A 20,644-nucleotide genomic window follows, 5' to 3' on the forward strand; every position below is an offset into this window, starting at 1 on the left:
TTTCTTTTTCTTTTTTACCGTGCCATCTTCATGAAAGTTGTTCATAGTTTTGCTGTCAACGCACTTTAAAACAAAAACAAAATAAATCCCGCATAGGACCCACCATTTAATATACAAATCTTCAAACTTTCAATCTCAACCGTTGGATTAATAATCTCTTTTGACTCTACTTCTTCGCTCTAATCACCACCTCCCTTCTTATAAACCACCCTGTCCTGTCCTGTCCATCCCACCCAACTTTCTCTCCATTTCTGAATTTTTTCCATGCCCTGTTCCTCTTAATCGGCTTCAAATTAACACCGTTTCGTCTGCACACTCGCTTAAAGATCTCCAATCATGGCCGTTGAACTCATGGGGTTCGCCAAGATGGACGATCAGATGGCCATACGGCATGCTGCATCGCAAGGATTGAAGAGCATGGAACACCTAATCCGCCGCATGTCTCGCACATCTAACCAATCGGACTGTGCCGACCTTACTGACAACACAGTCTCTAAGTTCAAGGAAGTCATTTCGCTTCTCAACCGGACTGGACACGCCCGGTTCAGACGCGGTCCGGCTAACTCCTCCTCTTCCGCCTCCACCTCTTCGTCGGGATCAGGGGCGTTTCATCCTGTCGCTCGCTTACACACTCAGTCTTTAGCTCCGGCTCCGGCCACTGTTCGTCCGCCGCCGGTATTTAATCCGGCAACCTTGCCACAGTCCCGGATCGCTGCTCCTGTCAGTTTTGTTCAGTCACAGTCGCAGACTTTGACTCTTGACTTCACAAAACCTAATTTGTTCACATCTAATGCTAAGAGTACCGAGCTGGACTTTTCGAAAGACACGTTTAGCTTGTCATCGAACTCGTCGTTCGTGTCCTCAGCTATCACCGGAGACTGCAGCGTTTCGAACGGAAAGGAAGGATCCTCGCTCTTACTTCATCAGGCAGTCTCCGCTGGGAAACCGCCGCTGTCATCGGCTCCTTACAAGAAAAGGTGCCGCGATCACGATCGCCCCGACGATGTCTCCGGCAAATTCTCTGGATCCGGCGGCGCCGAGTGCCATTGCGCTAAGAGAAGGTACTTGTTCGTATTCCACGTCCCGGCGCACTTTAGCATGTTTTGCTTGTCCTTGTTAGCTTTTGACCGACCTTATTCCCGAAAGAAATTGTGTTATGATTGACTGAGTTAACTCTGGCGGCTCGTCGAGTTAGTAGGTGACTCATCTGGGTTACAAGTCAACGAGTCAATCTGGTAGTGAACACGGCACGCGTGACCAACTGACAGATGCGTCACGCAATTATGTAGAACAGGCGTATTCTTTTGAAAAGACACATCAATCGTTTTTTTTTTGCCTGAATTGAAAATTTTATTTGAGATAGTGATATTGATTTATTTATTGAAATTCAGAAAAAATCGGGTGAAGAAAAGCATTAGAGTCCCTGCAATCAGCTCGAAAATCGCCGATATTCCACAGGACGAGTACTCATGGAGAAAGTATGGTCAGAAGCCGATCAAGGGTTCACCCTACCCGAGGTAAGCTACCGTAGTGATTCATATAATCTTAAAGATGAATAGATATAAACTTTTTTCCAATATGGGATCTAAAGGCGGTGGGGTTTGATGTTTCAGGGGTTATTACAAGTGCAGTACGATGAGAGGGTGCCCTGCGAGGAAACACGTGGAGCGGGCGTTAGACAATCCAACGATGCTGATAGTAACTTATGGAGGGGAGCACCGTCACGGCCCCCAGGTTGCGATGGGGCAAGGGGAGTGGGGAATTAAGTAAGTGGGGGGAGTTTTTGTTACCTTACAATTTTACATATACATGGGTTTAGTCGGAGAGGGAGGGGAGGGGAGGGGGGGGGGGGAGGGTTTGGATGTAAATTTATGAATTAACGGAGAGGAGAGGAGAGGATCTTACATGGGGTTTATGGTGTCATGTCAATTTGTGTTTGATATTCGTTGTTAGTTTTAATAATTTTGAAAGCTTCAAAGTGAAGTCATAATTTGATGTTGACTTATTAATTTGATTGGCCACGTCATGGTAGTTAAATGTTTTTGGAGCTTTTGTGTATTTTGCCATATTCCACTTTGCTTCCTATCCTAGTTTTGACTTTTGACTTTTGACTTTTTACTTTGCTTATTATTATGACACTCAACATTATTGATTTCAAATTTTCAATATAAATATACTAATGGTTTTGCATAATTTATAACCAATCAATCAATCAGTTATCAGTAGTTGAAGTTGGGCTGAAACAAACCCATAATAATTCATTATGGGTTCATGAATTGAGAACAATATGTCAGGGGCTCTATGGGTCAAGTTTATGTCCCCAAAACTCTTTTTTATTTTTTGTGGAGATGCGAATGAGAACCCACGATGTTTTTGGGCCTATGTCATTTGAGAATTTCAATCCATCAAACTAACTCTTAAAGCCCAGCTCATGGACCTTAAGAGGGAAGAATGAAAATATCACAAATGGATGAAACATGTCAATCAATGTGTTTAGAATTTGTTGTATTTTCAGTTTAATTGTGAATTTTTATTTGAATTGATTCAGTAATTGTGTTAAAATATTTACCCTAATTTTCCTCACGTGCTTTACATTCACAGAAGAAACAAAACAAGAAGATAATCATTTCTCATCTTTCTTTTTTATTTTTATTTTTATGTGTAGAAGATACAAACAAAAACTCTTTAGTCGCATTCAGCATTGCATTTGCATTTGCATGGAATCCATGTGCAGCACAACCAAATCGCATAATTTTTGTACTTCTTACAATCACTGGGGCCAATACTTTCACTCAAAAACTATTTTTTTATTTTTTACTTTCACTCAAAGACTCATTTTCTCTTCTTTTTTTTTATTTTCATTTCCATTTTTGTCATATTAAAAAAAAATCAAATTGGGTGGGAAAAAAACAAGGTAAATAAAATCTAATATAATTATATGTAAAAGAAAACTAATACAAGGAAACAAATAAAAATAAATGGTAAATGTCAAATGAGGATAATACCATCGTGCCTTACTGTCGTGCACTTTCGCACCACTCTTCGTCGGACATTGTAAAAGAGACTTGTTAAAGCTCCCTCTTTTATTCTCTCTTTCTCTGAATCCAAAGCCCACCCGATTCAGATTCCCACACCGGCTTTCCTTTATGCTTCCTCTACTCGCCGGTCAACTCGTTCTCCATTTTTCTGCTTCACCACTTCATTTCATGGTAAGTTCTTCGCATTTTCTCTAATTCTCTACGCGTTTCAACAAGGAAGCTCCTTCCTTCTCCTTCTCTGGGTAGTTGTGAATTTGGGGGTCTTTGTGTTTTGCTTGTTAGTTCGTACTTGGGTTTGATTTGATGAAGTTAGGTGATGAAAATTGTTATTACATGGGTCCTGATTGATTCTTACTTTTATGGTCTTCGATCAAATCTGAGGGAATTTCATAAGATCGCAAGTGGAATAATCAAATAGTTCCTATTAAGCTTTTGAGCTCACAAGAGAATCCGAGATTGACTCAGATTTAAAAGTAAAGTGAGAGCAGTGACTTTTTTGGGTTTGAGGGTTTAGTTCGGGTTCCGTATTCCAATGGCGGCATCTGTGAATGAGAGTTCAGACTCTAAAGATGGCGTTGGGAATTTGGTGGCTGCCACGAAATCGCTGAAACTAAGCTTAGAGAAGTCAAAGGCAATAGGGTTAGCACTTAAGAAAGCAGGGCCTAGATTAGATGAGATTAACCAGAGATTGCCTTCTCTAGAGGCAGCAGTGCGTCCAATCCGTGCAGACAAGGATGCACTTGTAGCCGTTGGTGGCCACATTAACCGTGCAGTGGGGCCTGCTGCAGCGGTGCTTAAGGTTTTTGATGCAGTTCATGGTCTAGAAAAGTCATTGTTGTCTGATCCGCGGAATGATCTACCTGGCTATTTATCAGTTTTAAAGCGTCTTGAGGAGGCATTGAGGTTTTTAGGGGACAACTGTGGATTGGCAATTCAATGGCTAGAGGATATAGTGGAGTATCTGGAGGATAATACAGTTGCAGATGAACGGTATCTTTTGAATTTGAAGAAGTTATTGAAGGGTCTTAGGGATTTTGGAAATAAGGAACAAAGACAATGCCTTGATGGTGGGATTTTAGATGCTGCGTTGGATAAATTGGAGAGTGAGTTTCGGCAACTCTTGATGGAACATACTGTGCCGCTTCCAATGTCTTCTTCACCATCACTGGGTGAGCAGGCATGCATTGCACCATCCCCTTTGCCAGTTACCGTCATCCAGAAGTTGCAGGCAATTATGGGAAGATTAGTTGCAAATAATGGCCTGGAGAAGTGCATATCTATTTATGTTGAAGTTCGTAGTTCAAATGTAAGAGCAAGTTTGCAGGCACTTGATTTGGATTACCTAGAGATATCAGTGTCCGAATTTAATGATGTGCAGAGCATAGAGGCATATATATCAAATTGGGGGAAGCATTTGGAGTTTGCAGTAAAGCATTTGCTCGAGGCCGAGTACAAGCTTTGCAGTGACGTATTTGAGAGGATTGGAGTTAATGTATGGATGGGTTGCTTTGCTAAGATAGCTTCACAGGCAGGTATTCTTGCATTTCTTCAATTTGGGAAGACGGTTACGGAGAGTAAAAAAGACCCAATTAAACTCTTGAAATTGCTGGATATTTTTGCTTCTCTGAACAAATTGAGACTGGATTTCAACCGGCTTTTTGGTGGAGCAGCTTGCCTCGAAATCCAAAACCTAACAAGGGATCTCATTAAGAAGCTGATTGATGGGGCAGCCGAGATTTTCTGGGAGCTATTGGTTCAAGTGGAGTTGCAGAGACAAATAGCTCCTCCTCCAGATGGAGGTGTCCCAAGATTGGTAAGCTTTATTACAGAATACTGTAATAAACTACTTGGCGATGATTATAAGCCAATCCTTACCCAGGTTCTGGTCATTCACCAAAGTTGGAAACACGAGAAGTTTCAAGAGAGACTCCTCATTACCGAGGTGTTGAATATCATTAAAGCTGTTGAGCTGAATTTGGAGACATGGATAAAGGCTTATGAAGATACTACGTTATCCAACTTTTTTGGCATGAACAACCACTGGCATTTATATAGACATTTGAAGGGAACCAAGCTTGGTGATCTCTTGGGGGATTCATGGCTAAAAGAACATGAACAGTACAAGGACTACTATGCTGCTGTGTTCTTGAGAGACAGCTGGGGAAAGCTTCCGGGTCATTTAAGTAGAGAGGGCCTAATTTTGTTTTCCGGTGGGCGTGCCACTGCTCGTGATCTTGTTAAAAAGAGGCTGAAGACGTTCAATGAAACTTTTGATGACATGTATAAGCAGCAGTCAAACTGGATGGTGTCAGAGAGAGATCTCCGGGAGAAGACTTGCCAGCTTATAGTTCAGGCTGTAGTGCCTGTTTATCGAAGCTTTATGCAGAACTACGGACCCTTGGTTGAGCAAGATGCAAGCTCCAATAAATATGCGAAATACTCAGTTCAGACTTTGGAGCAAATGCTTCTCTCTCTTTTCCGGCCAAAGCCAGGAAGATATGGTAGTTTTGTAGTGAGGGATTCTAGTGGGAAGTTGAACAATGCGGTAGCGGATCTTCGTCGTACTGCCTCTGCTGTTAACTGATTATCCTGTCATTGACCGTTTTCGTGGTTAACCCAAAAGGAACCACAAGTTGGCGCCGCCTTTGCCATTGTTTGGTTGTCAGTTCTTTATCGTGGATTAGTTATCGACCGACGGTACATGCTGATGTAATCAGTATCCTGGAATTATGTCATACATTCGCTCTCTTTCTTTATACATGGATAATGGAATTCCTCGAAGCACAGTTGTTCCTGGAAATTTTATGCTAGCTCAATTGCCTGGAAGGTTCAGCAGAAGAGCCGGAGGAAGTGGAAGTGGAAGTGCAACTGAGATTATCAGCCATTCAGATATGCAGCTTCTGGACAATGCATCGAGTTTATATGTAGAGTCCAATTTTACTTTCTTCAGTTATTTGGTTACTAGATAGGTGTCGCCAAAAGCTCTATAATTTGCTAGAGGTTGCTCTACAATTCTTTAATATAAGTGCATGTGCATCCCCAAGCCCAAGGTCTGTCGATGATTATGCCATCAATTCATCAGATTTGCTGAAATTGGTCGTAAGTGTTGGGGATGCTCTTCTCTTCTTTTGTATGTTGTTGGAATATCAAGTTACAAATGTATCACAGCTACTAGACTATTAAGTTAATTGTAAGCAATAACATATACACATAGATAACATATACATAGCCTGACCTGATAGGTGATGGTGGTACAAATTTCTTCTTCCAACCATGTTTAAAGTTAAAACTAAGAAAATAACAACCCAAAACCAGAAAGGACCAGACAATTCCAAGTGCTAATTGTAATTTTATTAAACTATTAATTAATTGATGCACATCCAAGGCTTTCGATTTGTTGCCCCCAAAGTTGAAGCATCTCTTTATTTGACAAAATTCCAATGTCCATGGAGAAAAATATTGTCACTGGACTGACTTTTCATGACCAATGGTAGTTTTCACATGTCCTTGATCAGATTCTACCCTAGACCAAGAAATGCAAAGAAAAGTCTTATGTTATGATTAATGCATTTTTCTTTCTTTGAATTTTATTTGTTGTATTGCATTTGCATAATTGCATGTACTAGGAAAAAAGTCTTTCTTTTCACACATATTCTCCTCATCACAGTTGGTTTCAAGAGTCTGCAAAATCCCAAAGTCAGAGATAAGGATGATGATGTGAGACCACCAAATGGCAATAAAATTGTCAATGATAATGAAATAACACCAATCTTTTTCTTTCGTATATTTTGCTTAATTTTTCAGGCCTCCTGGTAGGAGACATTTTTTAGAAAATGGTCAGAATCAATTCAATTGATCATTATATGAAGTAATCAGATTTTAGCCTGAATAATCACAACCCCTTTCCTTTTAATCAATTTTCAATTTTGGGTATCTTGATTGTTGAGGTCACATTATTTCATTAGCAAATCCACTTGCAAATAATGCCAAATCTAGACCCAACTGTCTATGTACCACAATAAATTAAATTCTTTACTCTTGGAGTTGATCTTAAATCAATCATGCTTTTGCTTTTGATTCAATAAACCCAAATAGGCCAAACCCAATTGGAGTCAACAATGAAGTCCACATTTATTAATTAGCACCAACAATACAAACATACTTGTCAATCAAACTTCCCCAAGACAATGTGAATATATGGACAATATTAAATACCCTCAAAATTTGATCCCCAAAAGTCTCCTAAATCTATGTGGCATTAAAATAGCCATTGGAGAGTTGGTAATGGGGCGACAATTTCAGTGTGGAATGATAAATGGATTCCTTCTTCTCCTAACGGGCTTCCTGAATCACCAATTGGGGGAAATGACATCAATTTGAAAGTTAGTAAGCTTATTGATTCTGAATCTAGATCGTGGAATGACCCCTTGCTTGGTCAAATCTTTTCCCCAAATGATGTGGCCGCCATCACGCAGATCCCCTTATATGGCCTCAATAGAGAAGATTCCCTAGTATGGTCTCAAAATACCCAGGGTCGTTTCACAGTAAAATCAGCTTATTGGCTTGCTAAGGGAGCCCCAGTTCTACGACAAGAGCAACATAATCACATTCAATGGGCTCGCCTCTGGAAGTTAGAAATGCCAAACAAGATAAAGTTCTTTGCATGGAGATTAAGCTATGATAGTCTTGCCACAAAAGTCAATTTGTCTCATAAGGGTATTTCTCTGGACACCTCTTGCTATTTGTGTGGTAGTTGTGACGAAAGCTCTCTTCATCTTTTTCGTGACTGTGCTGCCCTTGTGGATATGTGGAATCGCTGTGATTTTGTGAGCATTGCTTTATCTCTTCCTGTCTTCTCTATTAGCTCTTGGATCTCAAATATGCTGGAAATCCTAACCCCTACTGATATGACAAAGCTGTTTAGTATTCTTTATCACATTTGGCTAGCTAGGAATGGGATTGCATTCAGGGATGAGTCTTGGAAGCCTCTTGAAGTTGTGTGTCAAGCATCCAAGCTGATTGGGGATTTTATTGAATGTTGTAGTCATGTAAGCCCAATTGAGTCTACTATCTCTGCTTCCACCCCCTCCCGGTGGACCCCTCCAACCAATGGGTGGTACAAAGTCAATGTGGATGGTTCTTGGAAACAAGGAGAGAGTTCGACTGGGATTGGATTCATTATTAGGGATGCTTGTGGATGCGTCCATCTATCGGGTTACAAAAGAGTCTCGCCGGCTGGGGGTCCGGTGATGATTGAGGCGCTTGCTTTCCTTTTTGGGGCTCAAATGGCTACGGAAAACCTCCTGTTTCCTTTTTGTCTGGAAGGCGATGCCCTTCAGGTGGTGAATGACCTTCGTGGGAACAATTTGCCTCTCTCGTCCATTGGTTTTGTGATTGAGGATACTAAAGCTTTAATAGCCTTGGTGGATCACCACATTATCCACACCTCTCGAAGTCAAAACAGAGTAGCGAATGCTCTTGCTCTGATGGGAAGACTGTCTTTTTCTTATAATTCATGTATTTTCCAAGAGGAAGTCCCTGTATCCACCACCTCTTTGTATTTGCTTGAGTGCTTCCCTGGCGCTTTTTAATAGAATTTCTCTTCAAAAAAAAAAATAGCCATTGATTAAAAACACATATATAGGGTCCACTTCACGTCAAACACTCCACATTAAATGGGAGTATTTTGAGGATAACTTTTTAGGGGTCTCAAATATTATTCTGAATATATATATCTCATAATTCACACTTTGCAAAATTGCATAACTTAAATTCCTCTCAAATCATCACAAAATAAAATTCCCAAGAGTCCAAGATTAATTTATTTTTTTATATATACTCATCTATTATTCCACATATATTTGACACTCAAACATACAATTGTTTATATATTGAAACGATTCTTAATTCATTACTTCTTAATCAAGCCTAGGTATGTTAAGGGTATATGTATCCCCACACTTTAAAAGTCTAACCAAAATTAAGTAAAATAAAAATCATCTTTGCGCCTTTATTTCTTGTCAAATTGGTCCTCTCTCTCTCTCTCGATATTTCATTAAACAAAGACCATTAATGTATGATATTTTCTTCTAAGTAATATATATATATTTGTGAATTGGGCACTTTAGATAATAAGAATACATATTTACAATATGCTTGATATATATATATAGTATTTCACATATAAATAAATAAAAAAAAAAGAAGCAAGGACCAATTTGTCATTTGCGTTGTTACAGTGATGAGTTCTACTGGCGTAATAAAAAGAAAACAGGAGGATATAAAGTCCTGTTGAGTGCGTTTTTCTGGTCACTGTCCCTACCTCGTCAGCACAAACGTGTCAATCCTAACTCACCGCCGGGGGACGTTTTTACTTCTCAGCCCCACACACCACCTCCACCTCCACCGACCTATACATACACATATACGACATACATAACCCCACTCTCCCTCCCTCTCTCTATACATACTATATATATATGAACTAAACATTTATGTTTTTAATTTTCTATTCATACTCCCCCCCCCCCTCTCGCTCTCCGTAGAAATGGATTCCCAGAGGCTTAGAAAACCTTCTTGTTGGACACTGAAGCGCTTCTCTTAACATCCGCCTCGGTGAGCCCCCTATCCTACGTAGTCTCTCCGTTTTCTTCTACCGGTAACCCTCAATTGATGACAACGAACCTTACTTGGAATAAGAAGAAGCGAGAGAGGAGAAGAAGAAGCGAGGGGTGAATAGGCGAGGGATAAGATCGTAAATTTAGGCAACATCCCGTACCGGTGGAGGAGCTTTCGATCGGTTGGGTTGATCCATGGAGGTATTGGTAGGCTCAACTTTTGGCATCGATGTCTCGTCGCCGCCGGCGTATTTAAGGGACAACGGCGTAGGTGGTGGCGCGCAGGATAAGGCCCATGATGGCGTGGCTTCCCTCCGTCGTTTTCTAAAGGAAGACAACGAGACCCGGAAAGTGAACGGGTCGGGTTTGGGAAATGGCAAGTCTGTTGATGATTCCTCTGACAGTTCGTCAATTGGAGCTGAAAGCGAAGACGAAGAGGAAGATGACGACGTCGTTTCGTCTGAGAAGGCCCTGGGATCCCTTGCTTCACTGGAAGAGTCTCTCCCAATTAAGTTCGTATCTGTCTCTCCGATTAGCTGTGTAAACTAAACTGTAAAGATCAATCGAATCGATTTTGACTGAAAAATTGGTTTAATTTTTCGGTGGAATTAAGAAATGGATTTTGTTTTGATATTGAATTGCAGGAAAGGCTTATCGAGTTACTATTCAGGGAAATCGAGGTCGTTCGCGGATCTATCACAGTTGGATTCAATTAGTTATGCGAAGGATTTGTGGAAGCCTGAGAATCCGTTCAACAAGAGGAGGAGGATTCAGATGGCAAACAAGTGGTCATCCTCTTCAAGGAGATCATCACCGTCTCTGTACACCTCAATATCGGTGCCTCTGCTTCCCCTGAATGAAGAAGATAACTTGGGCGATGAAGCAGAAGAGCCGAAACAACAAGCACAGAAGAAGAAGGAGAAACCATGGTTGAAGTCTGAGAGTTGTTTTGAAATCTCAGATCTTGGTGAAGAAGAAGAAGAAGCGTAGCCAGCATAGCTTCTTTTTTTCGTTGGAGAAAAGAATCGAAATATAAACATTTTTATTGATATATAAATAAATAATTTTTTTTTTTTTTGAAAAGGTCAAAAGACCCAATATATATTTCAGAACTCACCATGTGAGTAAAAGAAATGGAGACCATCAAAGGTACTCGGGTCACCATAATGATGGAATACAACCAAAATAAGAAAGTTGGACAAGACATATAATAATAAGACATAAATCTTTTAGACAACTTTGAAATGGATATTGAACTTATCCGATCATGTCCTTTTTTTATAGACAAAACTATCCTTTGCTAAAATTTTCTTTTAATTTATTTTTTGTTATTGTTTAACAAAATATGTGCATGCGTCATAATGTCTTTTTTGTTTTTTGTATTGTAGGATTGTAGAGTGTGGACACATTGAATTTGATGGAGGTGGGCCGAGGCTCAATTTCAAGTTGGGCCCGTTTCTGATTCTTTTCAACCCAAGATCCATAGGACCAACCAATGGCAATAATTAATTACAAGCCCATTAACTGGTCTAAAAGTCTATGCTGTCCCCATTCACTGCGTCGCTCCGCCAATTCAACTTCAGTCCACCTCGTTCTCCCTCCGCGTGTCATGAATTGGAGACAGACTGGAGTGAGTCTGAACTCAATGAGTTAACCCAAGTTACCCAATACATCTCTTTTCATGAACCGAAAACCATTTCTTAAATGAACACATTATTATTTCAGAAAAAGTAGAGCTCCACTATTCTGGGCATGCCCATGCCCATGCCCATGGGTTACAGAGTTAATTGGGCCTTTTTATATAACGGAACAGATGACACTAATAGAGTAATAAAGCTGAGCTCCACTATTCTGGGCCCCCGTGGTCAAAACATAGATGGCCCATGGACCCAAAATAAAAAACCAAAAAATAATTCGCGCCAGATAGGGGTCGAACCTATGACCTTCTGCTTAGGAAACAGACGCTCTATTCACTGAGCTACAGGCGCCTGGCCATTATTACAATGAAAATTATAACTAAAACTACTTCAGTGTAATAAGGTGGACATATCATATTATGGATTCCAATCTTAGATTTTACTTGATATATTTATGGATGATGATCAAGGTTGGTTAAAACTAAGTGAACCATGGTCGTCATCCCAATGCGTATTACAAATTAGGAAAAATGCTTCAGACTTGAGAGGCCTTATTGGAGGGATTGGGGGTACTTTCGTTACTCAAATAACTGGACTATTAACCGGTGGTGTTTATAGACCGTTGGATTTTGTAAAGTAAATCCAACAGTTCACCCTTTATTTTGTATTTTTTTTTCCCCTTTTTCTCTTTTCTTGATATGTTCATCTCTCATAATCCTCTCCTGCATCCTCTTTTCTTTTATCGGAACCTAATACGTTTCTCACTCCTGATCTCTTCCTGCATACCTCTCATGATCCATTCAGATCTGGATAATCCAAAGAAAGAATAATCTTATCCAGACAAGCAATAATCATGGAGAGAATTTGAGTTTCGAATAAAAAGCTCATGCAATCCGTCTCCTCTTCCATGGGGCAGCGGATGTGGTTGGCCTCGTCAAATTGTGTTGTTTCCATAATCTTCCACTGTAAGGGTCAGATTGAGAAAGTCGACTCTAGTTACAAATCGCGATGTTCCCTTTGCTTTTTTGGAATAGTCTTGGAATTGGGGTTATTCAATTTTTTTGGTCTGGTGAACATGAGAGCTGAATTTGATGAGTAGATGCGGAAGGGCTTGATTATGATTTTGGAGATTATAACTTGCAATTTTTGAAGATTTTTATTCTTGTTTGATGACAAAATGTGTGAGAAAATGAGAGAAATTGGGGAAGAGGAGAGAGAAACATATGGAAGTGTGGTTAAGATGAAAGAGAAAATTGGGAAAACAAAAAAGAGATGGATGAAAGTGTGAACCGTTGGATATTATAAAGTAAATCCTACGGTTTGTAAACACCACCGATTATTAGTATGGTACTTTGAGTACCGGACGTACCCCCAATCCATATTGGAGTGGAGCCTTAACTTGAATTTGATTTACAATGAGAAGTTGATGGCTCTCCTAAATTATTGTGGTGATGACATTTTTGGGGATAGAGTACTACAACCATGGTGATCTTTACCCAGATGTTTTCCACTACCTGAGGTCATTAAATTTGTTGGTCATTAATAGAGTCAGTGCACAGCTTCAACGCAATGAATTGACACACGTGGCAGAAGACGTAGTGTGTAATTACCATACAGTACTATTAACAGCAGAAAAAGAAACACAAAACCCTTCCTTCCCAAATACAGGAGCAACACATCCTCAACGGAACGGGTTCTAGGGTCTGGTGATTCTGAGACTGAAAAAGCGAAAGAGAAGATAAAAAAAGAAAAAGAAAAAGAAATGGCGTTCAGAGGGAACGAGATGATCAAGAAGATACTCAAGAAAGTAGGAGACCAAAACTTGGCTCCCGGAGTAAAAGACCAGCTCAAGAAATGCATACCCGACACCAAGGTTGTCATGAGCCGCGCCAAACGCGGCCTCGTCGCCGGCCGCCACATCCAGTTCGGAAATCAAATCAGCGAAGACGGGGGCAACAAGTGAGTCTCTATCTCTCTCTGTTTTGTTGCTTTCTAAAATTGTTGAATATACATCATCAAGATTGACAAATTCCTGAATAATACAAAGAAGAATGGGGCGTCCATATTGCTATTCCTGCATTACTCTTTTATAATTTCACCTCTGAGTATTTGATAGATCCATATAGTCTTTTAATAGTCTCTCTTTTATTTGCTTGCAATAGCTATATGAATTTTTTTTTTGAACCAATCATTAGCTGTATGAATTTCACTCTGAAAACCAGTCACTCTTCTTGTTATTACGTTGTACATTAAACATTTGTTTTGATGGTGCTAATAGTTGTTTTACTGACGATAGTCGTCCAAGTGTATTTGGAAGATTGGATTTATGAGAATAAAATATTTGTAAAATATTTGTGCCACTGCCAGATACTGTAGATATAAGAGATTTTAGATTCAATTTCTGTTGCGCTTCTGATTCTGATGTTTTTATAATCTTTGGTGCATGGTAGAACCAGTACTGGACATATTAGCGTATAGGATTTCTCTCAAAACAGCTACTCCCATGATCCATAACCTTCGCTCAAATTTATTATAACTTCTCACTAATATATTATCCGACTTCATGTCATGATTTGTAAGGCACGACCATGGGAAAACTGAGGTGCCTCAAGACATTGAATAACAATTGACTGCAATCGCAGCACTGTAAAGCACACATTGCCTCCTGATTCTCTATTAAACTTATGAAATTCCAAAATAAGTTTGCCTGATTTTGGTAATGAAAGCAATTATATATTCAGAGTCTGATACTTGTAGCCGTGATGAAAGGATTAAACTTGTTTCAAAGTCAGATAACTTTGTCACGTCAAGGCCTTGATAAAATAAATCCTTCTTGTTCTATATTATTTCTGCACAATACATCTATTCCAGTTTGCCAGCCACGCTCTTGTTACTTTGCTGATACGGGCTGATCTTAGGTATTAAGTGATGTGACTTCGCCCAGCCATTACAGTATTTGGAAAAACATTGAATTCTTCTCCTCCTCAAATCAAGTTCTTTTTTTCAAATGTCCTATTTTGAGATTGAAAGTTACAAATTTTCCTCTTGACCCTTGATCTGCTTTACTTGCTCTTGAACGGTAGCTGCCTCCCATCCCCTAATCTCATGCCTGAATACACTTCCCTGGCAATATCAATTTTCTCATCCTGCACTTTCCTGGCTTGCTCAGATTCTGTGTAACCATATTCTGAAAGGGATGAAGAACTTAGGCTCCCTGATCTAAAAAGCATCGTCATTATTATCATCGCTAGAACTTTTAAGAGTCCGAGAATCTGCTTTTCTGCGGCCATGACAGCTTGCCATCTTTCCCGTTAGAGCTGCCAGGGCATGAATGGTATCGATATATAGAATATCATTAGAGTTTTTTGGCGACAAAGATCACTAGTGAGTAGAGACTGCCAGCAGACTTGCTCATCTTTGAGGGATGCTCGAAATGAAATCTCCTTTCTGAGTGGTTTTTCACCGGGTTACACAATCCTTTATCCTTTTACATTTGTGCTGGAATTACATTTTATAATTCTCTGTTTGCCCATGATTTAAATTGATGTATCTTCTGTTTGTGTGGCTACGAGCTGTCTTGAGCTACGAGCTGTCAGCAGCATAACTCTTGATCCTCACACTGACATATCTAATGAACCATGTTGATCATCCCCATATATCATCCAGCTATGCGCTCCACGCTCAAGTTATATTCTACCTATTTCTAACATGACATTTATCGAAGTGACGAACCCCGTGCCAAACAGATTCTGCATGCATCAAATTTAGCTCTTTTTAATACGTCAATTGTCTATCATATTGAGCCATTAAGTCACTCACATTGCTCTCCAATATTTGCCAATATCTGACAATCTATAGGATCATTTGAGGCTAAATTGGCTCCACCAGTTTTCCTTAAATGCACTGCTCAGCAGAAGCACAAGAGTTCTTCATACCAAAATGTTATCGTCGCCCTTATCTTTAGTAGGACCTCTTTTGTGTGGATAAGGTACACTCTCACACTCAGTCCCCTTCTCATTGACAATTGGTAATCAATTGAATGAGCCAGAATTGTTCTTAGAGTTGTACATAATTGTTCTTGTTGGTAAATTAGTTTTTCATTATAGGAAGCTGACTTGACATAACTAGTTTTTCAATTTGCTTAGATTATTATAAGAAGCTTGCTTGACACTCTTATCCTCGGTGTGGCCTGGTGTACTCTACGAGTTATATATTTTATTCATAGTTTTCCAGTTGGTAAGCTTTGGTGAAAAGGTTTTGTTATATTGCTTGGTGGTATTTTTTACAGAATATATAGAAGGTACGTACTTGAAAAGATTGTATTTCTTTCTTTGCTTCCATTTTACAAGTTTCTGATACGTTCATGGTCTAAGAAATGAGTAAAGTAAATTATTCGGGGAAATTTAAATGTTTTGGGTACTGTAGGTCAAGGAGGACTTGGAAGCCAAACGTTCAGGAGAAACGGCTCTTTAGTTACATCATGGACCGCCACATCCGAGTCAAAGTCACTACTCACGCACTTCGTTGCATAGACAAAGCTGGTGGAATTGATGAGTACTTGCTGAAGACTCCCTACCACAAGATGGACACAGAAATGGGCCTGCAGTGGAAAGCCAGGATTGAGAAGCGGTATGAAGAGCTTGGGAAGATGGAGGTTGTGTTCTTTTCACCTGAAGATGAAGGCAAATTTGAACAGGGATTCAAAGATCTTAAACTGGCTAAGCGAGAGGCACGGAGGGATTTTAGAAGGCAGGTGAGTGGTTGGTGTGAGAAACGGAAACAGATACAGATGGAGGAAGGGCAGGCAGATGATCAAGTTGAGGATGAGGAAGAGCAGCTGGTTGTGAATTCTTTAGGAGGAGTTCCCAGCTCTATGTAGCTTGGTTTTTGCTGTACATTTTTGTTAGTATTGACTAGCTGTAAGGTTTCTTTACCTGTAGTTTTGTTCATTAACATTATTTTAGCAGGAAGGATGATAAGAATATTGCGGACCCATTTGGCCCAAGTAGATTAACAACCGACCGGAGCAAGCCCAAGTCCGAGAGCGTCTAGGAACTCGGCTAGCAAGTCTATCTAGTCTTGAAACTGTTATTCTTCTAGTTTGAAATTTTAAAGCAATGCACTGTCACGAATACTGCTGTGAAATTTTAAGTGGGTCCAGGAACTTGAAACTTTTGACTGTATTTTGTCGTGAAACCAAGTTTGCTGTCGTTATAAATTTATAATTGCCTTTCTCACAGTGTTGGCAAGCTTAGAACGCGCTTTCTTGTTTAAAAAATAAAAACCGAGTCTTAACAGCGGAGAATCCAATTCAGTTTTAAGCCTATAAATACCCACATAATCTACACAACAATCAATTCATCTTACCTATCTTCTAAAAAAAAATATTAATGCTGCCTTACGCAGCAGAGATTGGTCGATGGGATTGGTTGGAGAAAGCTGGTCAATGTTGAGGCACCTAAAGAAGGCAGCGAAGAAGGTGAGCTTCCTACCCATGTGTTCACCTAACTTGGTCTCGCTTGGCTTCTTCGATTCTCAGCCCTTCTGAGACACGACGGAGATTCAGCTTCAGTGATCGATTAGGGCTGCAATGCATTGATGATAAAAGAAGATTTGGAGTCCAACGGGAGTAGTTCGATTGGTGCACTTGAAAGGACAAAAAGAAGTGCTTCAGAAGAAGATGATATTGAATCAGATAGGAGATCAGAGGAGGCTTTTATATCTAAATTTCGCCTGGCTTGAGAGAAGTTTCTATGGAGTCAAGTTATCGTAGAAGAGACGGTAATGCTTCTGATAGGGAACCACATTTGAAGGGAAGGGTGAAATAAATAATTCAGTACTGCACTATGCTTTTCCGGACTCTTTCCAGCATCATAATCTTCAAGGATTAGAGGCTCCATCTTTCTTTATCAGTAACTCATTGTTTGTTGAGGAAAACTCCACATTTGGTTCCACAGTAGATGATTTAGCAAAACTGGCTACAGAAGCGCAAGTTTGGTTCTCTCAACTTCTGATTGCAAAGATGAGAATCAACCTACCTTGCCATTTATGACTTCATTCATGCCTTGCCTGGCTCCTCCCATCCCATGGTTAGAGCTTCTGTGAAATAGCGAAGCCTTGCTTGTACCATGGTTAGGGTTTCAGTGAAATAGAGAATTGAGAAGAGACTGCCTGGTGTTGAAAAATTCGTCAGGATAAAAAAGCTAGCGTCAAGAACAAGCAATCCCACATTTGAAGCAGGATCCTCAAAGCCAAGTTTAAATTGTTATTAGTCGGGGATTACTGGTGTTTGAATTTTCATCTCTCTCAGTATTTGCCACCCCACCCGTGGCAATTTAAGAAAAATATTGCTCATTTTGTTGCTCAAAAATGAAAATTGTGTGTGGCTAAATTGCAAACACACATGCAATTTCATTCAGTAGCAAGTATCAAGAACTAAAGATGATGAGAAAATGGATGTCAATTTGTTATTAATAATGGAACCAATCAATTCTCAAATTCTAAAAATACCTAAAGAGCTACACTACAGCCCTTACACAAGTATTTTACCTTTCACCAAGCTACACAAACAGTGTCCCTGCAAAATTTTGTAGAATTCCCCCTCGCAGGCTGTAAATTTTACAGAAAGCTTTGATGCTCAAACAATCCAAGGAGACAGCCAACATTAATGCTAATTTTACAAAACAGTGCAACCATTCAGGGCATTCTTTCTTAAAGTCGCCCTCACTCGGTTGCTACAACCTCCTCATCACGCTGGCTCTGCACCCACAAGACAAAAGTTATTTTCATGCCCCGACCACTAATTCATCTTGCAAGGACCAGAGCGTTATGTAATGGGGGAGTCATCTGGTTCATCCTGCCAATAACTGGGCGTGTCAACATTCTCCAAACACAGTTGTAAAAGCCTTTGAACCAGAACAGACAGACCCAACCATAGCTTCAGGAGAAACAAATCTTCGTATGGACATTTCATTCCTCAAATGATTGCATGCTAATTTTCTCCAGCAGCAATGGCCAATCCTCACCGAGTTGCTGCGGATTTAGCTCCATGGCAACTTTGAAATCAAGTAAAGATATTGAACACCTAGATTTCTGTTCCTGCATACAATCCACAGGTTCGCCGCTGCTATGCATATGTAAGTGATTGCTAGGCCAAATGCCGTTAATAATCTTGCCTGGAACCTGCTGCTTATGGGTAGGGTGCCGTTTTGAAAATTGTGCAGATCTTCCTCCAACAAGCTGAACAGAAGATTGGATCAACCTCTTCAAATACACATCCAACAAATTATTCAGCGTATTAGCACATTCCATCGAAACACCTCCAATGCCCTGAGCAGTTGCAATCTGCTCCATCCTTTTTCTCAATGTCTCCGAGTCAGATAACCCGCCACTGTCATGGCAGCTGAAAGATTCGCCGCTGCTTGCCACTGGAATAGCTTTACGGGCACCACCAACACTAGCAGAGTAAAAGGGAATTCCAAGTGGTGCCAATAGAGGTCTTTTTGAGAAATTAGAGTGTCTTCCCTGCTCCACCTCATCCCCATCTTCAACAACAGCAACTTTCAAGTGGTTTATGCTACCTATCCTAGTTTTATCAGAGGTTCGTGTGACCAGATGCTCCTTTTTGTTCTCTGGTTGTTCTGCAACTGGCTGAAGTAGCTGCAATGGTCTTTGATAATCACAGGGAGTCAAAGATCCATTTTCCGTTATACCCTTACTACCACTATCTTCTGTACCAGTAGACTGATGCGAGGCACATTCGACCTTCCCATTTGGCCTAAGCGGGCTAGGTCTATCTCTAAGCTTGCGATCACGTATCCCAGACCTACCCTTTCGAGGGGACAAAGGCAAAACCCCATTTGACCAAATGTGTACATTCTGAGCTGGAATGAGGGACCCACTTTGTTCATGGCCGTCTTCTTTACTGGGAGATGCTTTTGCAGTTTGGATCAAAGTTTTTGCAGGACTCACTTCGTGAAATGGAGGTGGAGTCTTGGCATGAGATGCATTCTTCAAAATTGTACGTATAAGTTGATTGTGCAACGGAAGATTCTCCCTTCCCAATACACGATAACATGATTTATCAAATTCACTCTTACTAAGCTTCTGACTTAAAAACCTATTCAAGTTATAGAAATACCTCTTCGACCTGTCAGTCCCAATCTTCTTCACTATCTGAGCTTTCAACTCACCCAGATCAACTCTTGAGCTCTGGTGAGGTTGCATTTCTCAACAAGCAACGGATTTATACACCATCCACATTCAACAGCAACAGTAACTATGACTGAACTGTAGATTGTTATTATTCACCCCTCTGCATATCTTTCGATGCCAATCAAACATCAAGCACCACATATATTGAGAAATGCCTCTGGAACGACAATTAGATTGACTGTCAATAAACCGCAGAAACCCCAATTATCAATAAATATACGGGTATTTTTCTTTCCAAACAACCCGAAAACCATACAATGCAAACCCAAATCTCATCTACCCAAAATCCACAACCCTAGGGATCAAACTCAGTGGCGTAGCCCCTTCGAATCAACCCAATATTAATTCAAAAACACAATAAATAAAAAACCCTAACTTCAAAGGTCGCCCCGGTTGCTTCTCCCCGAACTGCAGGAACCGAAAATTACATCACTCACAAAGCAATTAAACCGCAGCTGTCGTATTTGAGAAGGAATTGAAGAGCTTAAAACTTCAAAATCCGAAAATTAAACTTTAAGCAGAGAGATCAGTGAGTTGGTGGAATTGCATAGAAAAATGGAATTAGAGTGGAAGAGTGACAAAAAAAGTAAGCTTTGAAAAGTTAAGAGATTGAAGAGTTTTTGGTATTGATTGATTGAATGAAAACTCTGACCTGGGAATGAGACGAGGTCGGATGAATTGCAGAAGAGGAATCGAAGAACGAGTCAGTGAGTTAGAAGTTCCGTATCTTGGGCTTCGGTGCTGCTGCTGCTGCTGCTGCTTGGGGTGGGGTTGGGTTGGGGGTTTCGGTGGGTGTTTGGCTTTTTAATTATCTTTTATTGATTTATTTGAGCGTCGCCGATTTATGTTTGGAGCTTCTCTCTGTCTGTGTAGCTCTCGATCGCTGGGCTCAGGGGCTGGTATTTCTTCTTCTCTCTCTTTTTTTTTTTCCCTTTTATTTTTCTCTTCATTCTTTGTTTAATTTAATTTTAATTTTGAGAATTTTCAAAACAGAAATTATTGAATTTTCAAAACAGAATTCTCTGTAGAGCAAGAAGTGGCAAATTGAATGATTTTTAATATGGATCGCTATAATATATGTTGTATATTTTTGATTCAATATCCATTTTTACATAATAAAATCAATACATTTTTTATT

At 40.0% G+C, this 20,644-nt stretch overlaps 5 protein-coding genes and 1 non-coding gene across 9 annotated transcripts; 4 read left to right on the forward strand and 2 right to left on the reverse strand.

The window, feature by feature from the left end:
• Positions 1 to 215: 215 nt before the first annotated feature.
• On the forward strand, positions 216 to 2,058 carry LOC120004863 (probable WRKY transcription factor 17). Its single transcript, XM_038854190.1, has 3 exons — positions 216 to 1,061; positions 1,392 to 1,517; positions 1,614 to 2,058. Exons 1-3 carry the CDS (start codon positions 337 to 339, stop codon positions 1,768 to 1,770), a joined length of 1,008 nt encoding a protein of 335 aa, XP_038710118.1. The 5' UTR covers positions 216 to 336; the 3' UTR covers positions 1,771 to 2,058.
• Positions 2,059 to 3,024: 966 nt separating this feature from the next.
• Positions 3,025 to 6,238, forward strand: LOC120005677 (exocyst complex component EXO70A1-like). Its single transcript, XM_038855451.1, has one exon. The coding sequence runs from the start codon at positions 3,571 to 3,573 to the stop codon at positions 5,620 to 5,622; it is 2,052 nt and encodes a 683-aa protein (XP_038711379.1). The 5' UTR covers positions 3,025 to 3,570; the 3' UTR covers positions 5,623 to 6,238.
• Positions 6,239 to 9,539: 3,301 nt separating this feature from the next.
• LOC120005131 lies at positions 9,540 to 10,741 on the forward strand. The gene is made up of 2 exons (XM_038854601.1): positions 9,540 to 10,167; positions 10,300 to 10,741. Exons 1-2 carry the CDS (start codon positions 9,851 to 9,853, stop codon positions 10,643 to 10,645), a joined length of 663 nt encoding a protein of 220 aa, XP_038710529.1. The 5' UTR covers positions 9,540 to 9,850; the 3' UTR covers positions 10,646 to 10,741.
• An 829-nt stretch (positions 10,742 to 11,570) lies between these two features.
• On the reverse strand, positions 11,571 to 11,643 carry TRNAR-CCU. Its single transcript has one exon. It is a non-coding gene; the product is annotated as a tRNA-Arg (tRNA).
• Positions 11,644 to 12,932: 1,289 nt separating this feature from the next.
• LOC120005046 (54S ribosomal protein L24, mitochondrial-like) lies at positions 12,933 to 16,467 on the forward strand. Its single transcript, XM_038854475.1, has 2 exons — positions 12,933 to 13,251; positions 15,718 to 16,467. The coding sequence occupies exons 1-2, from the start codon at positions 13,055 to 13,057 to the stop codon at positions 16,169 to 16,171; spliced, it is 651 nt and encodes a 216-aa protein (XP_038710403.1). The 5' UTR covers positions 12,933 to 13,054; the 3' UTR covers positions 16,172 to 16,467.
• A 1,268-nt stretch (positions 16,468 to 17,735) lies between these two features.
• LOC120006513 lies at positions 17,736 to 20,404 on the reverse strand. 4 transcript variants are annotated; one of them, XM_038856572.1, is made up of 3 exons: positions 20,159 to 20,404; positions 19,433 to 19,914; positions 17,736 to 19,348 (listed from the first exon to the last, which is right to left on the reverse strand). In XM_038856572.1, exons 2-3 carry the CDS (start codon positions 19,516 to 19,518, stop codon positions 18,262 to 18,264), a joined length of 1,173 nt encoding a protein of 390 aa, XP_038712500.1. In that variant the 5' UTR covers positions 19,519 to 19,914; positions 20,159 to 20,404; the 3' UTR covers positions 17,736 to 18,261. The 4 variants fall into 4 exon arrangements, with proteins under 4 accessions (XP_038712500.1, XP_038712499.1, XP_038712497.1 ...); XM_038856571.1 differs by having other exon boundaries at positions 17,736 to 19,663; positions 20,159 to 20,403; XM_038856569.1 differs by having other exon boundaries at positions 17,736 to 19,914; positions 20,159 to 20,403.
• Positions 20,405 to 20,644: the final 240 nt, after the last annotated feature.

This window comes from Tripterygium wilfordii, chromosome 9 (assembly GCF_013401445.1).
Source record: "Tripterygium wilfordii isolate XIE 37 chromosome 9, ASM1340144v1, whole genome shotgun sequence".
Taxonomy (NCBI): Eukaryota; Viridiplantae; Streptophyta; class Magnoliopsida; order Celastrales; family Celastraceae; genus Tripterygium; species Tripterygium wilfordii.